Raw genomic sequence first — 17,999 nt, 5'->3', positions numbered from 1 at the left:
GGAAACACCTACTTTCCCCTCACGCGTGAACGCTCTGCAGGCCACACCCCTTTCGGAAATCGCCGGGTCTGGGCGGGAAAACACGGAGGCCGGGTGGGGCAGTCATGAGTCCCCCGTTGAGGCGGCGTTCGGGCTCTTCCTGGTGGGACGGAGCTATTTGGGAAGGAGACTCAGCGGGTTTTCGCCCCAGAGTCGTTAGTCCTTCAACAGGCGGGCGAGAAAGTGGTAGACGTTCCACTTGAGCCTCCTTTTAATTCTAGGATGCTTTAACAAGTTCCCAGTTTGTCTTAAGGAAGAATTTTGAATCACTTTAATAATTAGATAATTACCTAGCTTTACTGTAGAGCAATGGCCAAAATAATTGAGAAAAATAGCAAGCAGGGTGAGGAAATAGGGCAATTTTCCAGCTTTTCACGGTGTGGAAAAGGAAAGAAAAAAGTGTGTGTTTTATGTGCGTGTTTTGTGTATCCCCACACCGTTTTTCTGGAGAAGGATATGAAATGAATTTCGAGAACACGAAGTTTAACTGTCAAATCAAATATCCAAGGACAAGTTTAAAAGTGTAACCCCACCACCTAACTTTTTAAATTATCCATATGAAAGCTTATTTGTACAATCAGAATTGTAATACATACACATATATAGTTATATTAATACATTTTCAGCCTTACATTTGTTTTGATAATTGCTACAAACTTACAAAAGAAGAAAGTATGCTGTCAATATAAGATAAAGTTAATTGAGAAGATTTCCAGAAGAGGGATGACTACCATTTGCAAGAAGAGAAGGGATTAGCTATTTAAGTATATAGTTCTAGGTTTAACACACTGGTAACCAGTGATAGCTTATTGCTGAATCTTTCCATGGTGGTGGTGGTGGTTTAGTCGCTAAGTCGTGTCTCACTCTTTTGTGACCACATGGGCTGTAGCCCACCAGGCTCTTCTGTCAGTGGGATTTTCCAGGCAAGAATACTGGAGTGGGTAGCCATTCCCTTTTCAAGGGGATCTTCCCCATCCACGGATTGAACCTGAGTCTGCGTTGCAGGAGGATTCTTTACCAACTCGAGCCACCAGGGAAACCTAAGTCTTTCCATTGGCAAAACCAAAGGGAGCGATGATTCCATAACTTTCCCACCAAAAAAAAAAAAAAAGGAAACAAACCCTAAGTCACAAATAAAAATACAGGACTGAATAAAAAAGATGATAGTAAAGAACTTGTTTTATTTGGAAACAATATTGTTTTGCCATTCTCATGGTCTTTTGAAACATTTTGAACAAAAGCTCCTTTCCAAAAAGCAAGTACAAGAATTTTTATCTTTTCTCAAGGTTGGTTGTTTGTAGATAAGGTGGTTGGTTCATGTTTATTCTTGATATCTTGTTCTGTCATCTACAGGTTTCTTTCTCTCTCCCCACACCGAAAGATTTGTGGTGCCGGTCAACAGTCCTATTGCATATTTTCTTCCAGATAGCTCACCCTGTCTTCACTTGAAGTTACTAGCTATATTAGTTCCAATTAGAGTCATTTAAAGTGTCAAGCAAGTTGGGCCTTTAAATAAGATGTGACAAAGTATCCTAATTTTAACTTTTATTACAATTATCTTTGGTTGGCCTGTAAAACTCATTTTTCTCCATCTTTTGAAGCACCCACAATAATATTTCAGAAGGAATTTGGAAGACGTCTGTGAGTCCTTGGTGGTATCAGGCTGTAGAGTCAGCAAGAACTACCTTTCAGAGGAGCTAAGGGTCCCTCTGCTGGTGAGTAATGAGAATTCTCCCAGCTTAGTGGGTGGCAGGGGTTCAAAGCAGGGAAAGATTGAGAAATTTCATTCTGGATTATGGCCTTGAGTGTTAACCCTGGACTGAGGTAGTTAATTGTTTCAGGCTTTTCTTTCAGTTCCACTCAGTGGAAGGTTCTGGGCTGTGTAAGCATGTGCTCTGGAACTGAAGACTGGTGAAGGGAACCTACTGTCCTAATTTGCTCTCTTTAACGTTTCATAGACCCTGGACAGCCTTTGTAGCAGTCCTATATATTGAATAAGTTGGTTTAACAATGTTAAATTTAAAAAAGATTTTGTGATTTTTTTCTTTATTGCAAATAAATATATGATTACTGTAGAACATTTAGAAGATATAGATAAGGCAGAAGAAGAAAAGAAAATATCATACCCCACCCTTAGTTTAGCACATTAGACACTTTGATTTCTATCCTTCCAATGTTTCTTGTTTATAGAAATAATTTTTAAGTTAAATAGTTTTAGAACAAACTACTTTGTGCCCCTCCCTGCTGTTTTACAGTTTCACTGAGGTAAAATTGACATACAATTAAATTTTCCATTTAAAATGTACAGGTTGATGAGTTTTCATAAGAATATGTATTTGTGCAACACCATCATAGTTAGGGGCTTCCCTGGGTGGCTAACACGGTAGAGTCTGTCTACAATGCTGGAGACCTGGGTTCAATCATGATGAAGTTTTAGAACAACTCCATCAAGTTCTTTCATTCCTTTTAGGAGCTGTGGTCTGCTTTGCAATTGTAAATATTATTATTTTATTTGAAGTATCTTACGACATCATTTTAATGACCCTGGTATTGTTTTGGATAGTTATACCATGAGGTATCGGACAATTAGGCTACTTTGTTTCTTACTACTAAAAATTCACTATAAGAAAAATCCTTATAACTAAATCATTTTGTACATTCATTATTATTTCTTTAGGATTAATTTCTAGAAGTGGAAGTGCTGAGTCAATGGTTATAATTAGCTCTGTTACGAAGCTCTGTGTTGTTCAGTTACTAAGTCATGTCTGACTCTTTGTGACCCCATGGACTGCAGCATGCTGGGCCTTCCTGTCCTTTGCTATCTCCTGGAGTTGCTCAGACTCACATCCATTGATTTGGTGATGCTATCTAACCACCTCATCCTCTGTTGCCCCCTTCTCCTGCCCTCGGTCTTTGGTCAGAGCATTTTATCTGTCTGTTCGCGGTTACGTATCTAGGTCTGAGAACAGGATCCAGTTCACAGTATGCAACTCAGGAAATAACTGGTGGACTGGCCGAGTAACTGTTGCTATACTGTGTTCCATCAGAGAGATGCCAACTTATGCTGTTGTCAACAGTGTGTGGTGACTTAATAGAATGTATTTCTGTGAATAATAATTTTAATAGAATCTATCCTAGATTTTCCAGGACAGATCTACTTAAAAATATTCTGTCCTGTTAGCCCAATGATTCAAGGAAATATCCCAGGAATTCTAATATTTTGGCATCCAAATGAAATCTCTTAGGTTTTCCTGTTATACTCACACAGCCATACAAAAAAAAAAAAAAAAAACCCTCTTGTCAAACTGTAAATTTCATCTTTTGGATAGAAAATGTTATTTATTTTTGTCCCAATCATAAAAATTATAAAGAATGGCAAATATTTTTAGACAGTTTTGAATATTCAAGGTAACACAAAATTACTTCAGGCTTATTTCATTGAACAGTTTTGGGAGCCGGAAGGCAATGGCACCCCACTCCAGTACTCTTGCCTGGAAAATCCATGGACAAAGGAGCCTGGTAGGCTGCAGTCCATCCGGTCGCTAAGAGTCGGACATGACTGAGCGACTTCAGTTTCACTTTTCACTTTCATGCACTGGAGAAGGAAATGGCAACCCACTCCAGTGTTCTTGCCTGGAGAACCCCAGGGATGGGGAAGCCTGGTGGACTGCCGTCTCTGGGGTCACACAGAGTCAGACACGACTGAAGCGACTTAGCAGCAGCAGCTATTTTCATTACTTGCTCCTGGCATGTTATAATTTTACATTATAAGCCACTGTCTCCATCAGTGTGGAACATGTATTTTCCTTTTTCTAAAAGAGAAAAGGTAATGGATTATATACACTTAAATATGATAAAATAATAAATGTTATGGTATTTATATTTTTCCACAATAAAAAATTGCAACCACTCACCAAGAAAGACGATGTGAGATCAGTTGTTTTTCAGAGTAATCCAGGGGTTTAGGATTAGGATCCTTAGGAAAACCCAGATCTAATCAAGGTTCCCTGGGGGATTGCAAAATTATTCCCTGAAACTGAAAGGTCATTGTCATCTGCTGCTTCTGGCCTCTTTCACAAACAATAAAAAATAAAAAGGATGCCACTTAAGTCACATAAACTCAGATGCTTATTGTTGAGAGGGCTGTTAGGAGGTCAGAGGGCAGCCCTGTGTTAAGTACCATCTTTGCTTTTATCCTTCCTGCTGGGGCCCAGGCAGCTTTGAGGTGCCCCAGGTGGGGGCAGCAGAGTGCAGCTGGTTGCTAGAGAAATCACACCAAGGCATCTGCTGCTGCTGCTGCTAAGCCACTTCAGTAGTGTCCGACTCTGTGCGACACTATAGACAGCAGCCCACCAGGCTCCCCCCTCCCCAGGATTCTCCAGGCAAGAACACTGGAGTGGGTTACCATTTCCTTCTCCAATGCATGAAAGTGAAAAGTGAAACTGAAGTCGCTCAGTCATGTCCGACTCTTAGCGACCCGATGGACTGCAGCCCACCAGGCTCCTCTGTCCATGGGATTTTCCAGGCAAGAGTACTGGAGTGGGGTGCCACTGCCTTCTCCCCAAGGCATCTATTTACCAGTTAAGAATTAGGAAAGGGAAACCATACTATGACTTAAACTTTTTTACTGGTCAGAATTCAAAAGATGTCAACGTTTCCAGCTGCTGAGGATGTATTAGACGAAAGCAAGAATAATTTTGATATCTATGAAAAAGTAGTTTGCGATGAGCTGTTAAGAAAACGTAGTTTCATTGTCGAAAGCCCTTGAAGCCTTTCCGTTTTCTTTTTCTTCCTGTGTCTGTGTCACATTCACTGATATCTGAAGAGGACGAGAATACAGAGTTGTGGAGGGCATTCCTGTTCACGTGGGCATCGTATAACTTTAGGTCCTTCGGGGAAAGTAATTCTTGGCAGACATTCCAGGACCATGTATAAGTAGAAAAGGTGTCATAAAAGGCCTCATTTTTACTCTCTATTCCAATCAAATCTCCTCGAATCTTCCGCCAGAGGTTGAGCATTTGTTTCCGGTGCTCAAGGGCAATTCCCAAGTTATAGGTTTCTGTAGCTCTCTTTACCTGCAGTGAGAGAGCAGTAGTTTATAGCAGTTACCTCAAAATATCTTTGGTTTCTGGACCGCAATTCTAGATACCCTAAAGGTTATTTTTTCAAGGTACTTGAAAGTCACTGAATTTATATATTAGGTAGTGCCTCTTGAGGACACATGAGTTAGTAGTTGATGGACAAAGGAAATGCATTATTTAGGAGTAGTGAGATATTAAGAAATTTTATAAGAATTTAAAAACATGGTAGACTAAAACAAGGAGGAAATGTGGGATGGAGATGAGCTCTTAGTACAACAGAAGTGCCAAGGATGGCATTCTGTCCAGCCCAGGGCAGGGAGGGAGAAGATGCTGAGCTAAGGAGGTCCACAAGAAAAATGAAATGAAAATAGCTCAGTTGTGTTTGACTCTTTGAGACCCCATGGACTGTAGCCCTCCAGGCTCCTCTGTCCACAGAATTCTCCAGGCCAGAATACTAGAGTGGGTAGCTCTTCCCTTCTCTAGGAGATCTCCCCAACCCAGGGATTTGAACCCAGGTCTCCAGCATTGCAGGCTAATTCTTTCCTGTCTGAGCTACCAGGGAAGCCTGGAGGTCCACAAGGATTTGATTAAATCTAGGGAGTAGGTGGCCATGGGAAAGTATTCCAGGGAAAGGAGACAGCATAACAAATGCTCCAAGGCAATTCATCCCAGAGCTGGTAGGGGAGTCCAGGCCCTAGGGTATCACTAAAGAGTTAACTTTGAGGAGAGGCAAGTCAGGCCTAAGACTTGCTCTCAGTGAGGTTGGGGAGAGCCCTTTTGTCAGGGAAAATCATGCTGTAGTGAGACACTGCTCTGTGGGAAGTGCAATGAGACCCTCAGTTGTGTGGAACAGAAAATACAGTTGAAATACGCTGCCATTGCCGAGAGGGAAGCATTCATTTCTTAAGCAGGACAGTGACAGGTTGGATCTTCTTAGGACCCATTCTCCATAGCAGCTGTGTGGAGAACGCGTGGAGCTGTGAGGAAGGGATAGCAGGTTGGAAGTTGTTGTCCAGGTAAAGCCTAACAAGGGCTTCAGTTTAGGCAATAGCAATACGATGGAATGAAGGGGACAGATTTGAAAAATCTTTGGGAAAATGGGAGTAGCCAGATTAGGTGATTAGTAGATGTGGGAGTGTGGAAAAAGCATAACTTAGGGATGGTTGCCAAATTCAGACTTAAATTGAAGGAAGTCAGGAAAACCACTACACCATTCAGGTATGACCTAAATCAAATCCCTTTTGATTATACAGTGGAAGTGAGAAATAGATTTAAGGAACTAGATCTGATAGACAGAGTGCCTGATGAACTATGGATGGAGGTTCCTGACATTGTACAGGAGACAGGGATCAAGACCATCCCCAAGAAAAAGAAATGTCAAAAAGCAAAATGGCTGTCTGAGGAGGCCTTACAAATAGCTGTGAAAAGAAGAGAAGCGAAAAGCAAAGGAGAAAAGGAAAGATATACCCATTTGAATGCAGAGTTTCAAAGAATAGCAAGGAGAGATAAGAAAGCCTTCCTCAGCGATCAATGCAAAGAAACAGAGGAAAACAATAGAATGGGAAAGACTAGAGATCTCTTTTAGAAAATTAGATTTACCAAGGGAACATTTGATGCAAAGATGGGGTCAATAAAGGACAGAAATGGTATGGACCTAACAGAAGCAGAAGATATTAAGAAGAGGTGGTACACAGAAGAACTGTACAAAAAAGATCTTCACGACCCAGATAATCACGATGGTGTGATCACTGACCTAGAGCCAGACATCCTGGAATGTGAAGTCAAGTGGGCCTTAGGAAGCATCACTACGAACAAAGCTAGTGGAGGTGATAGAATTCCACTTGAGCTATTTCAAATCCTAAAAGATGATGCTGTAAAAGTGCTGCACTCAACATGCCAGCAAATTTGGAAAACTCAGCAGTGGCCACAGGACTGGAAAATGTAAGTTTTCATTCCAATCCCAAAGAAAGGCAATGCCAAAGAATGCTCAAACTACTGCACAATTGCACTCATCTCACATGCTAGCAAAGTAATGCTCAAAATTCCCCAAGCCAGGCTTTAGTAATATGTGAACTGTGAACTTCCAGATGTTCAAGCTGATTTTAGAAAAGGCAGAGGAACCAGAGATCAAATTGCCAATATCTGCTGGATCATCAAAAAAGCAAGAGAGTTCCAGAAAAACATCTACTTCTGCTTTATTGACTATGCCAAAGCCTTTGACTGTGTGGATCACAATAAACTGTGAAAAATTCTGTAAGAGATGGGAATACCACACCACCTCACTTGCCTCTTGAGAAGCCTGTATGCAGGTCAGGAAGCAACAGTTAGAAGTGGACATGGAACAACAGACTGGTTCCAAATAGGAAAAGGAGTACATCAAGGCTATATATTGTCACCCTGCTTATTTAACTTATTAACCTGCAGAGTACATCATGAGAAACACTGGGCTGGATGAAGCACAAGCTGGAATCAAGACTGCTGGGAGAAATATCAATAACCTCAGATATGCAGATGACACCACCCTTATGGCAGAAAGTGAAGAAGAACTAAAGAGCCTCTTGATGAAAGTGAAAGAGGAGAGTGAAAAAGTTGGTTTAAAGCTCAGCATTTAGAAAACGAAGATCATGGCATCCAGTCCCATCAGTTCATGGGAAATAGATGGGGAAACAGTGGAAACAGTGTCAGACTTCATTTTTGGGGACTCCAAAATCACTGCAGATGGTGACTGCAGCCATGAAATTAAAAGATGCTTACTCCTTGGAAGGAAAGTTATGAGCAACCTTGACAGCATATTAAAAAAGCAGAGATATTACTTTGTCCACAAAGGTCCGTCTATTCAAGGTTGTGGTTTTTCCAGTAGTCATGTATGGATATGAGAGTTGGATCATAAAGAAAGCTGAGCACCGAAGAATTGATGGTTTTGAACTGTGGTGTTGGAGAAGACTCTTGAAGAATCCCTTGGACTACAAGGAGATCCAACCAGTCCATCCTAAAGGAGATCAGTCCTGGATGTTCATTGAAAGGACTGATGTTGAAGCTGAAACTCCAGTACTTTGGCCACCTAATGAGAAGAGCTGACTCATTTGAAAAGACCCTGATGCTGGGAAAGATTGAGGGCAGGAGGAGAAGGGGACGACAGAGGATGAGATGGCTGGATGGCATCCCCAACTCAATGGACATGAGTTTGTGTAAGCTCTGGGAGTTGGTGATGGACAGCGAGGCCTGGCCTGCTGCGGTTCATGGGGTTGCAAAGAGTCGGATGTGACTGAGCGACTGAACTGAACTGAAGGATGGCTCCTGGCCTTCAAGTCTCAGTGCCTAGGGAGATGGTAGTATGGAATCCTCAAGGAAGGGCCAGTTTGATGTGTAAGATGATGAGTTTGGTTTTGGACGTGTCCAGCTTGATATGCTATGAGACAGCAGGGTAAACATGCTCAGCAGGTAATCAGTGAAATGAGGCAGTACTGGAAAGACGTCTAGGCCAGTGACAGTTAAGACTGATCAGGTGTATCGGTGGCAGCTGAAAGGAGAATCAGAGCGTAGGAAGATTGAGGGGAGGAACGGTGTTTTTTATTCTGTGGTATCTCCTAATCTCAGAACCTTGTTAACACTGGATAAATATTTACTGAACAAATGAATATGTTTAATAAGAAGAGCATAAGATGAGACTAGAAAACTAGGAAATATCAAGACTTAAGGAACTTAAATGTCCACTGACAGATGAATGGATAAAGAAGGTGCGGGTTTATATATATACAGTGGAATCCTACTCAACCATAGAAAAGAATGAAATAAGGGCATTTCCAGCAACATGGATGGACCTAGAGACTATCATACTGAGTGAAGTAAGTCAGACAGAGAAAGACAGATATATGATATCACTTGTATATGATATCACGACTGAGCGACTCCACTTTCACTTTATATGTGACATCATAAAAAGATGATATGGATTGACTTACTTACAAAATAGGAATAGGCTCACAGACATGGAAAACAAACTTATGGTTACCAAAGTTTGAAGGGGGAAAGGGGAGAGAGGTAAATTAGGAATTTGGGATTAACAGATATACACCACTATATATAAAATAGATAAAAAACAAGGACCTATTTTATAGCACAGGGAAGTATAATCAATATCTTATAATAACCTATAATGAAAAAGAATCTGAAAAAGAATATATTTATATGTGTATGTATAACTGAATCACTTTGATGTATACTTCAAATACTGTAAATCAACTGTACTTCAACTATAGAAAAAAAGGGTGAACCTCAGGAAAAAGAAGAGAGAGGAAAGATACAGAGATACACATAGAATTGAAGATGCAGTGTTGTAAAGGCTAAGAAAGTGAAAGTGTTAGTTGCTGAGTTGTGTCTGACTCTTTGCAACCTCTTGGACTGTAGCCCACCAAGCTTCTCTGTTCGTGGAACTCTCCAGGCAAGAATACTAGGAATGGGTAGCCATTTCCTTCTCCCAGTTCTTTACCATCTGAGCCACCAGGGAAGCCCCATTGTAAAGGCTAAGGAAGTAGAATGTGTCTCGGAGAGCTTGATCATTAGTGTCAAATGCAGAAGGAAGCTGGCATAAAATAAATACATCAGTTTCTTTCCGGGAGACAAAAGTTGCTAAGAAGTGAGGGCACGAAAGCAGACACGCAGCACAGAGTTGTGGTTAAAGTGTGGATTCTTCACAATCCAACTTACCCAGGCTTATAATTCTGGTTCTATTACTTTCTAGCTGTGTGCCTTTGGGCAAACCATGTAACCTCTCTGTGCATATCAGTAGAATGACAAGGAGTAATAGTGCCTAAATCATAGGTTGTTGTGGTAAGTAAATGAATTAGTACCTATAAAGTACTTGTGGAGTACTTATAGAGCACCCTGCCTGGCACCTAGGAAGCATGATTAAACTACTATTATTCTTTTAGCTGCCATAATAAAGATTCAGTCACTCATCACAATTCCCTCCCTGAGTACAACCCTCACTGTGACTGCTGGTTTACTACCTTAACTAGTTGCTGTCTCCAGCATGAAACAAATGAGTGCCAGAAATGATGCTGGGTACAACTCCAAAGGAGAAATGATCTGGTCTTAAAGACAGAGAACAGAAAAAAAAATCTTGGTTTTATGGTTGTAGTGTGTAAGTGCTCAGTCATTTCCAATGCACTGCAACCCCATGCCCATGGGTCCATGCCCTCTGCCAGGCTCCTCTGTCCATGAGATTTTTTAGGCAAGAATACTGGAGTGGATTGCCATCTCCTCCTCCAGGGGATCTTCCTGATCCAAGGATAAAACTGGTGTCTCCTGTATTTCAGGCAGATTCTTTACTGCTGAGCCACCAGGGAAGTTCTATGGTTGTAGTAATGAAGTGGAAAACATTGTTGTCAATGGTTTCTGGGAAGGCATTCAACAGTGAATACTCACGTGTGGTTTAATAGCAGCTGCATCAGCCACTGTCCAGTTCTGCTTTCTCTTGAGCATTTGATCAATGGTGAGGATATCAGTTGAGTAGCCTGAGGTAGGGTCAACAGGTTTTATATTTGCTGCCTTTATAAACATTTAAAAAAGAAGGTTAGTAACATATTTTAGTTGAATTACATAACAAAGACAAAATACACAGAAATATACTGTATTATGAAAGGGTGTGTGTATGATTTATAAGATTATTTCTACACCACTTGTCAGTTGCTTCAGGGCACCTGGTATAGTGCCATGTGTAAATGGCACCGAGCAAACTCTCTTTCTTAATAGTGAACCCTAGTCACAAGACAAGTATAGACCAGAGGATGGTTTATGTTTGGGATGGATATGGGGAGTATAGAGAGGCACCAACTCATCCTCACGCAAACTTGCAAAGCATTGAAAATGACTGTGCCCTCCACAGAGCACAACCTGGACTACTTCCAAAATTCTCACAGGGAACCAGCCATCTGGTTTTCCCTGTTCCTGGGCTGCTGAACAGTGTTGATGGAAATCATATAAATATGCAGATTGCATTCTTTGAAAATGTGTATGGCCGAGGCTCATCCAGGTCCTCAGTACTGCTTGACATTACATTTCTTCATTTGCAGCTCTTACAGCTCTCACAGAGGCTGCTGGAAAACCAAACCTTTAAACTCCCTTAGCTAATGATCTTGTCTCTTCAAGTCTATCTAACATGAATTCTTTTTGCTCTTCTTTCCACCTTAGGATTTCTCCATCCTTAAACTCATTTTTTCCTCCTTCCCTCTTATATGTGAGAGTTTTTCCTGATTTTCAAGGTCTCTTTGTATATCTTTATTTATTCACCTCCCTTCAATTTACTTCTTTCCAGCGCTGGCTTCATGGGTCATATACCCATGAAGGGGTATGTAATTACACAGGGCCTTGTCAATAACCTCAGATATGCAGATGACACCACCCTTATGGCAGAAAGTGAAGAGGAACTAAAAAGCCTCTTGATGAAAGTGAAAGTGGAGAGTGAAAAAGTTAGCTTAAAGCTCAACATTCAGAAAACGAAGATCATGGCATCCGGTCCCACCACTTCATGGGAAATAGATGGGGAAACAGTGGAAACAGTGTCAGACTTTATTTTTCTGGGCTCCAAAATCACTACAGATGGTGACTGCAGCCATGAAATTAAAAGACACTTACTCCTTGGAAGGAAAGTTATGACCAACCTAGATAGCATATTCAAAAGCAGAGACATTACTTTGCCAACAAAGGTTTGTCTAGTCAAGGCTATGGTTTTTCGTGTGGTCATGTATGGATGTGAGAATTGGACTGTGAAGAAGGCTGAGCACCGAAGAATTGATGCTTTTGAATTGTGGTGTTGGAGAAGACTCTTGAGAGTCCCTTGGACTGCAAGGAGATCCAACCAGTCCATTCTGAAGGAGATCAGCCCTGGGATTTCTTTGGAAGGACTGATGCTAAAGCTGAAACTCCAGTACTTTGGCCACCTCATGCGAAGAGTTGACTCATTGGAAAAGACTCTGATGCTGGGAGGGATTGGGGGCAAGAGGAGAAGCGGACGACAGAGGATGAGATGGCTGGATGGCATCACTGACTCGATGGACGTGAATCTCAGTGAACTCTGGGAGCTGGTGATGGACAGGGAGGCCTGGCGTGCTGCGATTCATGGGGTCGCAAAGAGTCGGACACGACTGAGCGACTGATCTGATCTGAGTTTAGTTTAATGTTTTACATTGCTGTTTTTAAATTTTTAACTATTTTTGGACAAGGGGCCCTACATTTTCATTTTGTACTGGGCCTAGCCAGTCATGTAGCCAGTCTTGCCTCTCTTCTACATCTTCAAACATCTTCAGTTTCTCTTTAGGCAGTGGTTTTCAGCTTTGGCTGCATAGTGGAACTTTAAAAAATCCTGAGGCCAGGGCCCCATTCCCAGAGATTTGATTTAACTAGACAGAGTTGTGGCTAGGACAGCAGGACTGTAAAAGCTCTCCCTGGGGGTTCTGTTGTGCAACCAAGATTGAGAACCAGAGTTCCAAGGGTTCTTCTTCCTGGCTATAAAAGTGCTCATCTCTTACATCCTGAAACAGATATTTATAGACTCTGATTCTCCATCAAGCTATAGTTTCATGTTTTTCTTCCTGTTACAAAAACAGTTAAATTTTTGTAAGAGGATTTGATGCCCCCTCCCCACTGCTCCTTTGCATTATCAGTTTCTGAAGAGGCATGATAAAAATCTTCCACTGTGATTATGGATTTGCTTATTCATTTAATATTTATTTTTACCATGTATAATGCCTAAAAAGTCTAAAGCTAATCCTTATTATTCCATTAAATATCACCTTATCTGTCAATCTGTTACATACATACAGATTCAAAATAGTTTTATCTTTCTGATGATCAAAAATTTCTTTAAATTGAAGTATAGTTGACTTTCCATTTCAGTTTCAAATGAACAAACAGTAATTCAACATTTAATAGATTATACCCCATACAAAGTTATCATAAAGTATTAGCTATACTCCCTGTATTGTACACTACATCCTTGTAACTTATTTTATATCTAGTGGTTTGTACCTCTTAATCTCCTTTACCTATTTTGCTCCTGTCCTCACCCTTCTCCCTCTTGGTAAACAGTTTGTTTTCTGTATCTGTGAATTTGTGTCTGTTTTATTTTTAAGATTCTCCTGATTATTAAAAACCATTAAATAGCATCTTTATGTTTTCCCTAAATTTTCTCTCCCCACCACAATATATGGATAACAGCTTATTTTGATTTGTATTTGCCTGATATTTCTTCTTCTGTCCCTTTATTTTCAAGTTTCTGTGTCATCATTTAGGTAAAAGGATATAAATCTTAAAACTACTTAAAAAATAAATCAGCACTCTTTCTTTTAAACTTGAAAATAATTTTTTCTTCCTTCCTCCTTATTATTTTTTTTAAACTGGTGTCTTTAATCGTTTCTTGTGTTACTGATATATTTGGATTTTTCTGCCTATTTTGTTTTGTACTTTCTATTTTCCCATGTTCTCTCTTTTTTCTTTTTTTTTTTTATTCCTCTATGGTTTGGCAATATTCATTTTAGTTTTTACTTATTATCTTCACATTTTTAACATTTACAATTAATGCAACAAATTATAGATTTACTCAATATTATAAGCCTCTCCCCAAACAATAAAAAGAACTTAGCTTTCATTCTGAGCACCACCCTCCTCATCTTCCATGTTAGCATGGTGTAGTATTTTAGTTCTTATTGTCTGATACTCTCCAAACCAGTACTTCTGTTTTTATTTCAGTATATAAATGTTTAATTCTAATTGCTTCTTTGGATTTTCATTTTCCCGGGTATATGTAAAATTTAATAAAATGTGTATGCTTTTCTCTCTTTTATCTCTCATGTCTTAAGTCCCATGTTTTCTCCAGCTTTTTGGTCTTGGGCAATCTAATATGGAAAGATAACGTCTCAGGGTAGTTTTAATTTGGATCTTTTACGAAGATGAGACTGAGTACCTTTTTATGTTTCTGAGAACTGTCTGCTCATATCTTTTGCTCATTTTTATAGGTTAGTTTTTTCTAATCACTTTGAAGCTCTCTGATGTATTAGAGAAGATAGCTCTTTGTATTATGAGCTGCAAATGTGACTTTTTTGCCATGTAGAATTTTATAATTATTTTTTAACTGTGCCACACAACATGCAGAATCTTAGTTCCCCAACCAGGGATTGAACCCATGACCTTTGCAGCAGAAGCATGTTGTCTTAACCACTGGACTGCTAGGGAAGTCCCTGAAACTTGAAAGTTTCATTCCTTGGTTTCTAATCAACATTTATAGTACATTAGATTAGATGTTATAATAGACTAGATTAAAATTATAGTATTATACATTTTTCAGCAATTTTAATGATTTTTTTAAATTAAATGAAATATTTATTGTTGTTGTTTAGTTGATAAGTCCAGAGAGGGCAATGCACCCTACTCCAGTACTCTTGTCTGGAAAATCCCATGGGCGGAGGAGCCCGGTAGGCTGCAGTCCATGGGGTCTCGAAGAGTCGGACACGACTGAGCGACTTCACTTTCACTTTTCACTTTCATGCATTGGAGAAGGAAATGGCAACCCACTCCAGTGTTCTTGCCTGGAGAATCCCAGGGATGGGGGAGCCTGGTGGGCTGCCGTCTATGGGGTTGCACAGAGTCGGACACGACTGAAGTGACTTAGCAGTAGCAGTTGCTAAGTCATGTCCATCTCTTGTGATCCCATAGTCTATAGCCTGCCAGGCTTCACTGTCCATGGGATTTCCCAGGTAAGAATACTGGAGTGGGTTGCCATTTCCTTTTATAGGGGATCTTCCTGACCCAGAAGACCCATGTGTCTTCTGCATTGGCAGATGGACTCTTTGCCACTGAGCTATGAGGGAAGCCTTGAACTATTTATACCTGGACTTTAAATTTAGGAACATGGCTATGGAGTCTGGTTTGAAATATCATGACTGAAAATATTTGTCATTAATAAGCACATTACTAGTTCTGTTAAGTTAGAACTTAAAAAACTAAATATTGAACTGATAGGACATAATCCAAATCCCACCTGTGTTTTCCAGTCTTTTTTATGGAAAAAATAGTTCTCAAAGAAATTCAGAGGTTCCTTTCTCTTCAGCATTTCTAATTTCTGTATGTCCTTGAATGGCTTTCCCATTACCACTCCATCCACATTAGGAAACAGTGGAAAGATGGGTATTTTTGAATATGGGCTATCTGAAGGAGGATTGCATTCTGAAAAGATAAAAACTGGTATCATGAAAAAATGTAAGAAGAAATTCCCATAGAAGACATAAATGTGATGCCTAATTTACTCTTTGCCTATTCATCTCCTCAGTGGCCCTGCCACCCCTTCTTCATTCTCCTGCTCCCACCACCCCACCCATCCACAGACTTTCAGCTTCATCCAGGTGTCTAGGGATTCAGGTAAAATGTACATTTGTTTCAAATGATATCTGTGTGACAGACCAGTCACTCAGAATAGGCTGTGGCCCTACTCTTAAAGTACTTGGCATCTAGTATTTATTTCTGACCAGTAATATACACATACATCCTTTACAATGGTGGGGAGAGGACAAATGACTCTTACTCTTGAGCTCGTCAAGAAATTTAAATAAATCCTTTTCTTTCATTATTGCAATCCGAGCAGCATTAGCGAAGGCAGCTGTGCTTGAGCTTGGAGGTGTGCATATGTCTGGCTTAAATCTCCTTTTTCCATAACCCGTAGTATCAGGGCTCCACACCATTCCTGAGGTGGTTTCCTGGAATTTTCTTCGGAAATAGCTAAGAAATAAAGATAATTTAAGAGATGGTTAAAAAGTGCCTGACTGTTGGATGGAAAGAAAAAAGAAGTTAATTTGCAAGTTATATATGCTGAATATGTTTAAGTTTAATTTGTATAGTCATTTAATATCATTTATGTGACATTTATAGAATATCTACTGACATTTTCCACAGACCATTTGATTACTTTATATATGCAGTCCCTGGGCTCTGGCTTCCTTCCTCTGCTCCAAGACTTCCCAGTCTTGTCTAGCAAAACACCTAGCAATTTTGATCTCTGACAAACCCTTAAATGGTATCAACTTGACTATAAACATTAGTCATGCCTACTATTATATTATTTTGTGGTTTGTTTTCTAAAATTGAAGTGCAGCTTCTGTACAATATCATATGCTGCAGGTGTATAATATAGTAATTTTATGCTGGGTTTTAAAATGCAACATTTTTTAAATTAAAAGAAATTCTCATTGCAGAGAATCTGGAAGAGTTAGAAAAGTATAAAGAAAATGTTACCAGTAATCTTATTATCCACAGATGTCTACAGTAAATCACTACTGTAATTCTTTATAGTGTGTGTGTGTGTGTGTACATGTGTGTGCAGTCATGTGTATGAATGTATTTAGGAGATATGTTACTGTGCATTTTAGGTTATAAATTCTTTATGTACCACAGGCTACATATGATAAAGGACTCTAATTCACAGCACAAACATTCCCAAAGGTATGTTTGGAATATCAGTGACAGGTCAGATTCCTTCTTGCTGCTGAGACACAGACTCCTCTTAGCAGCTGAGGTACGGATCTGGTTGCTCACTGCTTAGATGGAAAAATGTGTTTCTCACTGCTTTGCTGCAGTGGGGGCTTCAGTACCAAAGTGGAAGATCTCACAGTGTGCTGAGTGGAGGAATGTCCCAGAGAACAAGATATAGGACCTTGCTTCTCACTACTTCACAGGTTTCTTTCTACTACAGCATCAGGAGGCTTCACTTCTCTCTGGGATGGTGATGAGCAACCTTTCTTTTCCTCTCAGGAAGAGGGAAAGAACTTGTTCTAAATATTGGAGCTGCAGCAGTGGTTGGGTAGGAGATGTGCTGATCGTGTTCTGATTGGAATCTGGTTTGTAATCAGATACTTCCTTCCCTAACCTTTTTTAAAAAAATTTATTTTATATTGGAGTATAGTTGCTTAACAATGTTGTTAGTTACAAGTGTACCACAGAGTAGTTCAGTTATCCGTATCCATGTAGCTATTCTTTTTCATATTATTTACCCATTTAGGATACTACAGAGTATTGAGCAGAGTTCCCTGTAAGTCCCTGTGGTTACCTTTTTAAACTGTTTATTTTGTAGTGGGGTATAGCCGATTAACAAACAGTGTTGTGATAGTTTCAGGTGACAGCGAAGGCACTCACCCATACATACACATGCATTCATTCTCCTCCAAACTCCCTCCCTTCCAGGCTGCCACGTAACATTCACTGAACAGAGTTCTATGTGCTATACAGTAGGTCCTTGTTGGTTATCCATTTTAAATGTAGCAGTGTGTACATGTCCATCCCAAATCACCTAACTATTCCTTCCCCCTGTTCCTCGCCCCAGAAACCATAAGCTCATTCTCTGTTTGCGAGTCTGTTTCTGTTTTGTAAATAAGTTCATCTGTGTCATTTTTAAAAGATTCCACATATAAGCGTTATCATATCATACTTGTCTTTCTCTGCCTGGCTTACTTAGTAGGATAATCTCCAGGTTTATCCATGTTGCTGCAAATGTCATGATTTCGTTCTTTTTAACGGCTGAGTAATATTCCATTGTATATATGTATCACATCTTCTTTATCCATTCATCTATCAATGGACATTTTGGTTGCATGCATGTATACAGTGCTGCAATGAATGCTGGATATATCCTTTCAAACCAGGTTTTTCTCTGATATATGCCCAGGAGTGGGATTGCTGGGTCATATGGTAGCTCTAGTTTTAGTTTCTTAAGGAACCTGAATGTTATTTTCCATAGTGGCTGTGACCAACTTATAGCACCACCAGCAGTTTAGTAGGGTTCCCTTTTCTCCATTCTCTCCAGTATTTATTGGCTGTAGACTTTTTGATGATGGT

At 40.0% G+C, this 17,999-nt stretch overlaps 1 protein-coding gene across 1 annotated transcript in view; it reads right to left on the bottom strand.

Annotated features, from left to right (window-relative positions):
- Positions 1 to 4,692: 4,692 nt before the first annotated feature.
- Positions 4,693 to 17,999, bottom strand: part of EFCAB3 (EF-hand calcium binding domain 3) — a 47,806-nt gene continuing 34,499 nt past the window's right edge. Inside the window, exons 9-12 of the mRNA XM_070388858.1 lie at positions 15,697 to 15,890; positions 15,157 to 15,341; positions 10,548 to 10,670; positions 4,693 to 5,114 (exon numbers count right to left, since the gene is read on the bottom strand). Of these exons, the coding sequence (XP_070244959.1) occupies positions 4,788 to 5,114; positions 10,548 to 10,670; positions 15,157 to 15,341; positions 15,697 to 15,890 (829 nt within the window). The 3' untranslated portion in view covers positions 4,693 to 4,787. The remainder of the gene's footprint in view (positions 5,115 to 10,547; positions 10,671 to 15,156; positions 15,342 to 15,696; positions 15,891 to 17,999) is intronic.

Source organism: Bos mutus, chromosome 19 (genome assembly GCF_027580195.1).
Source record: "Bos mutus isolate GX-2022 chromosome 19, NWIPB_WYAK_1.1, whole genome shotgun sequence".
Taxonomy (NCBI): Eukaryota; Metazoa; Chordata; class Mammalia; order Artiodactyla; family Bovidae; genus Bos; species Bos mutus.
Note: the sequence above shows the minus strand (reverse complement) of the source record. Positions and strands in the feature narration are given on the sequence as shown.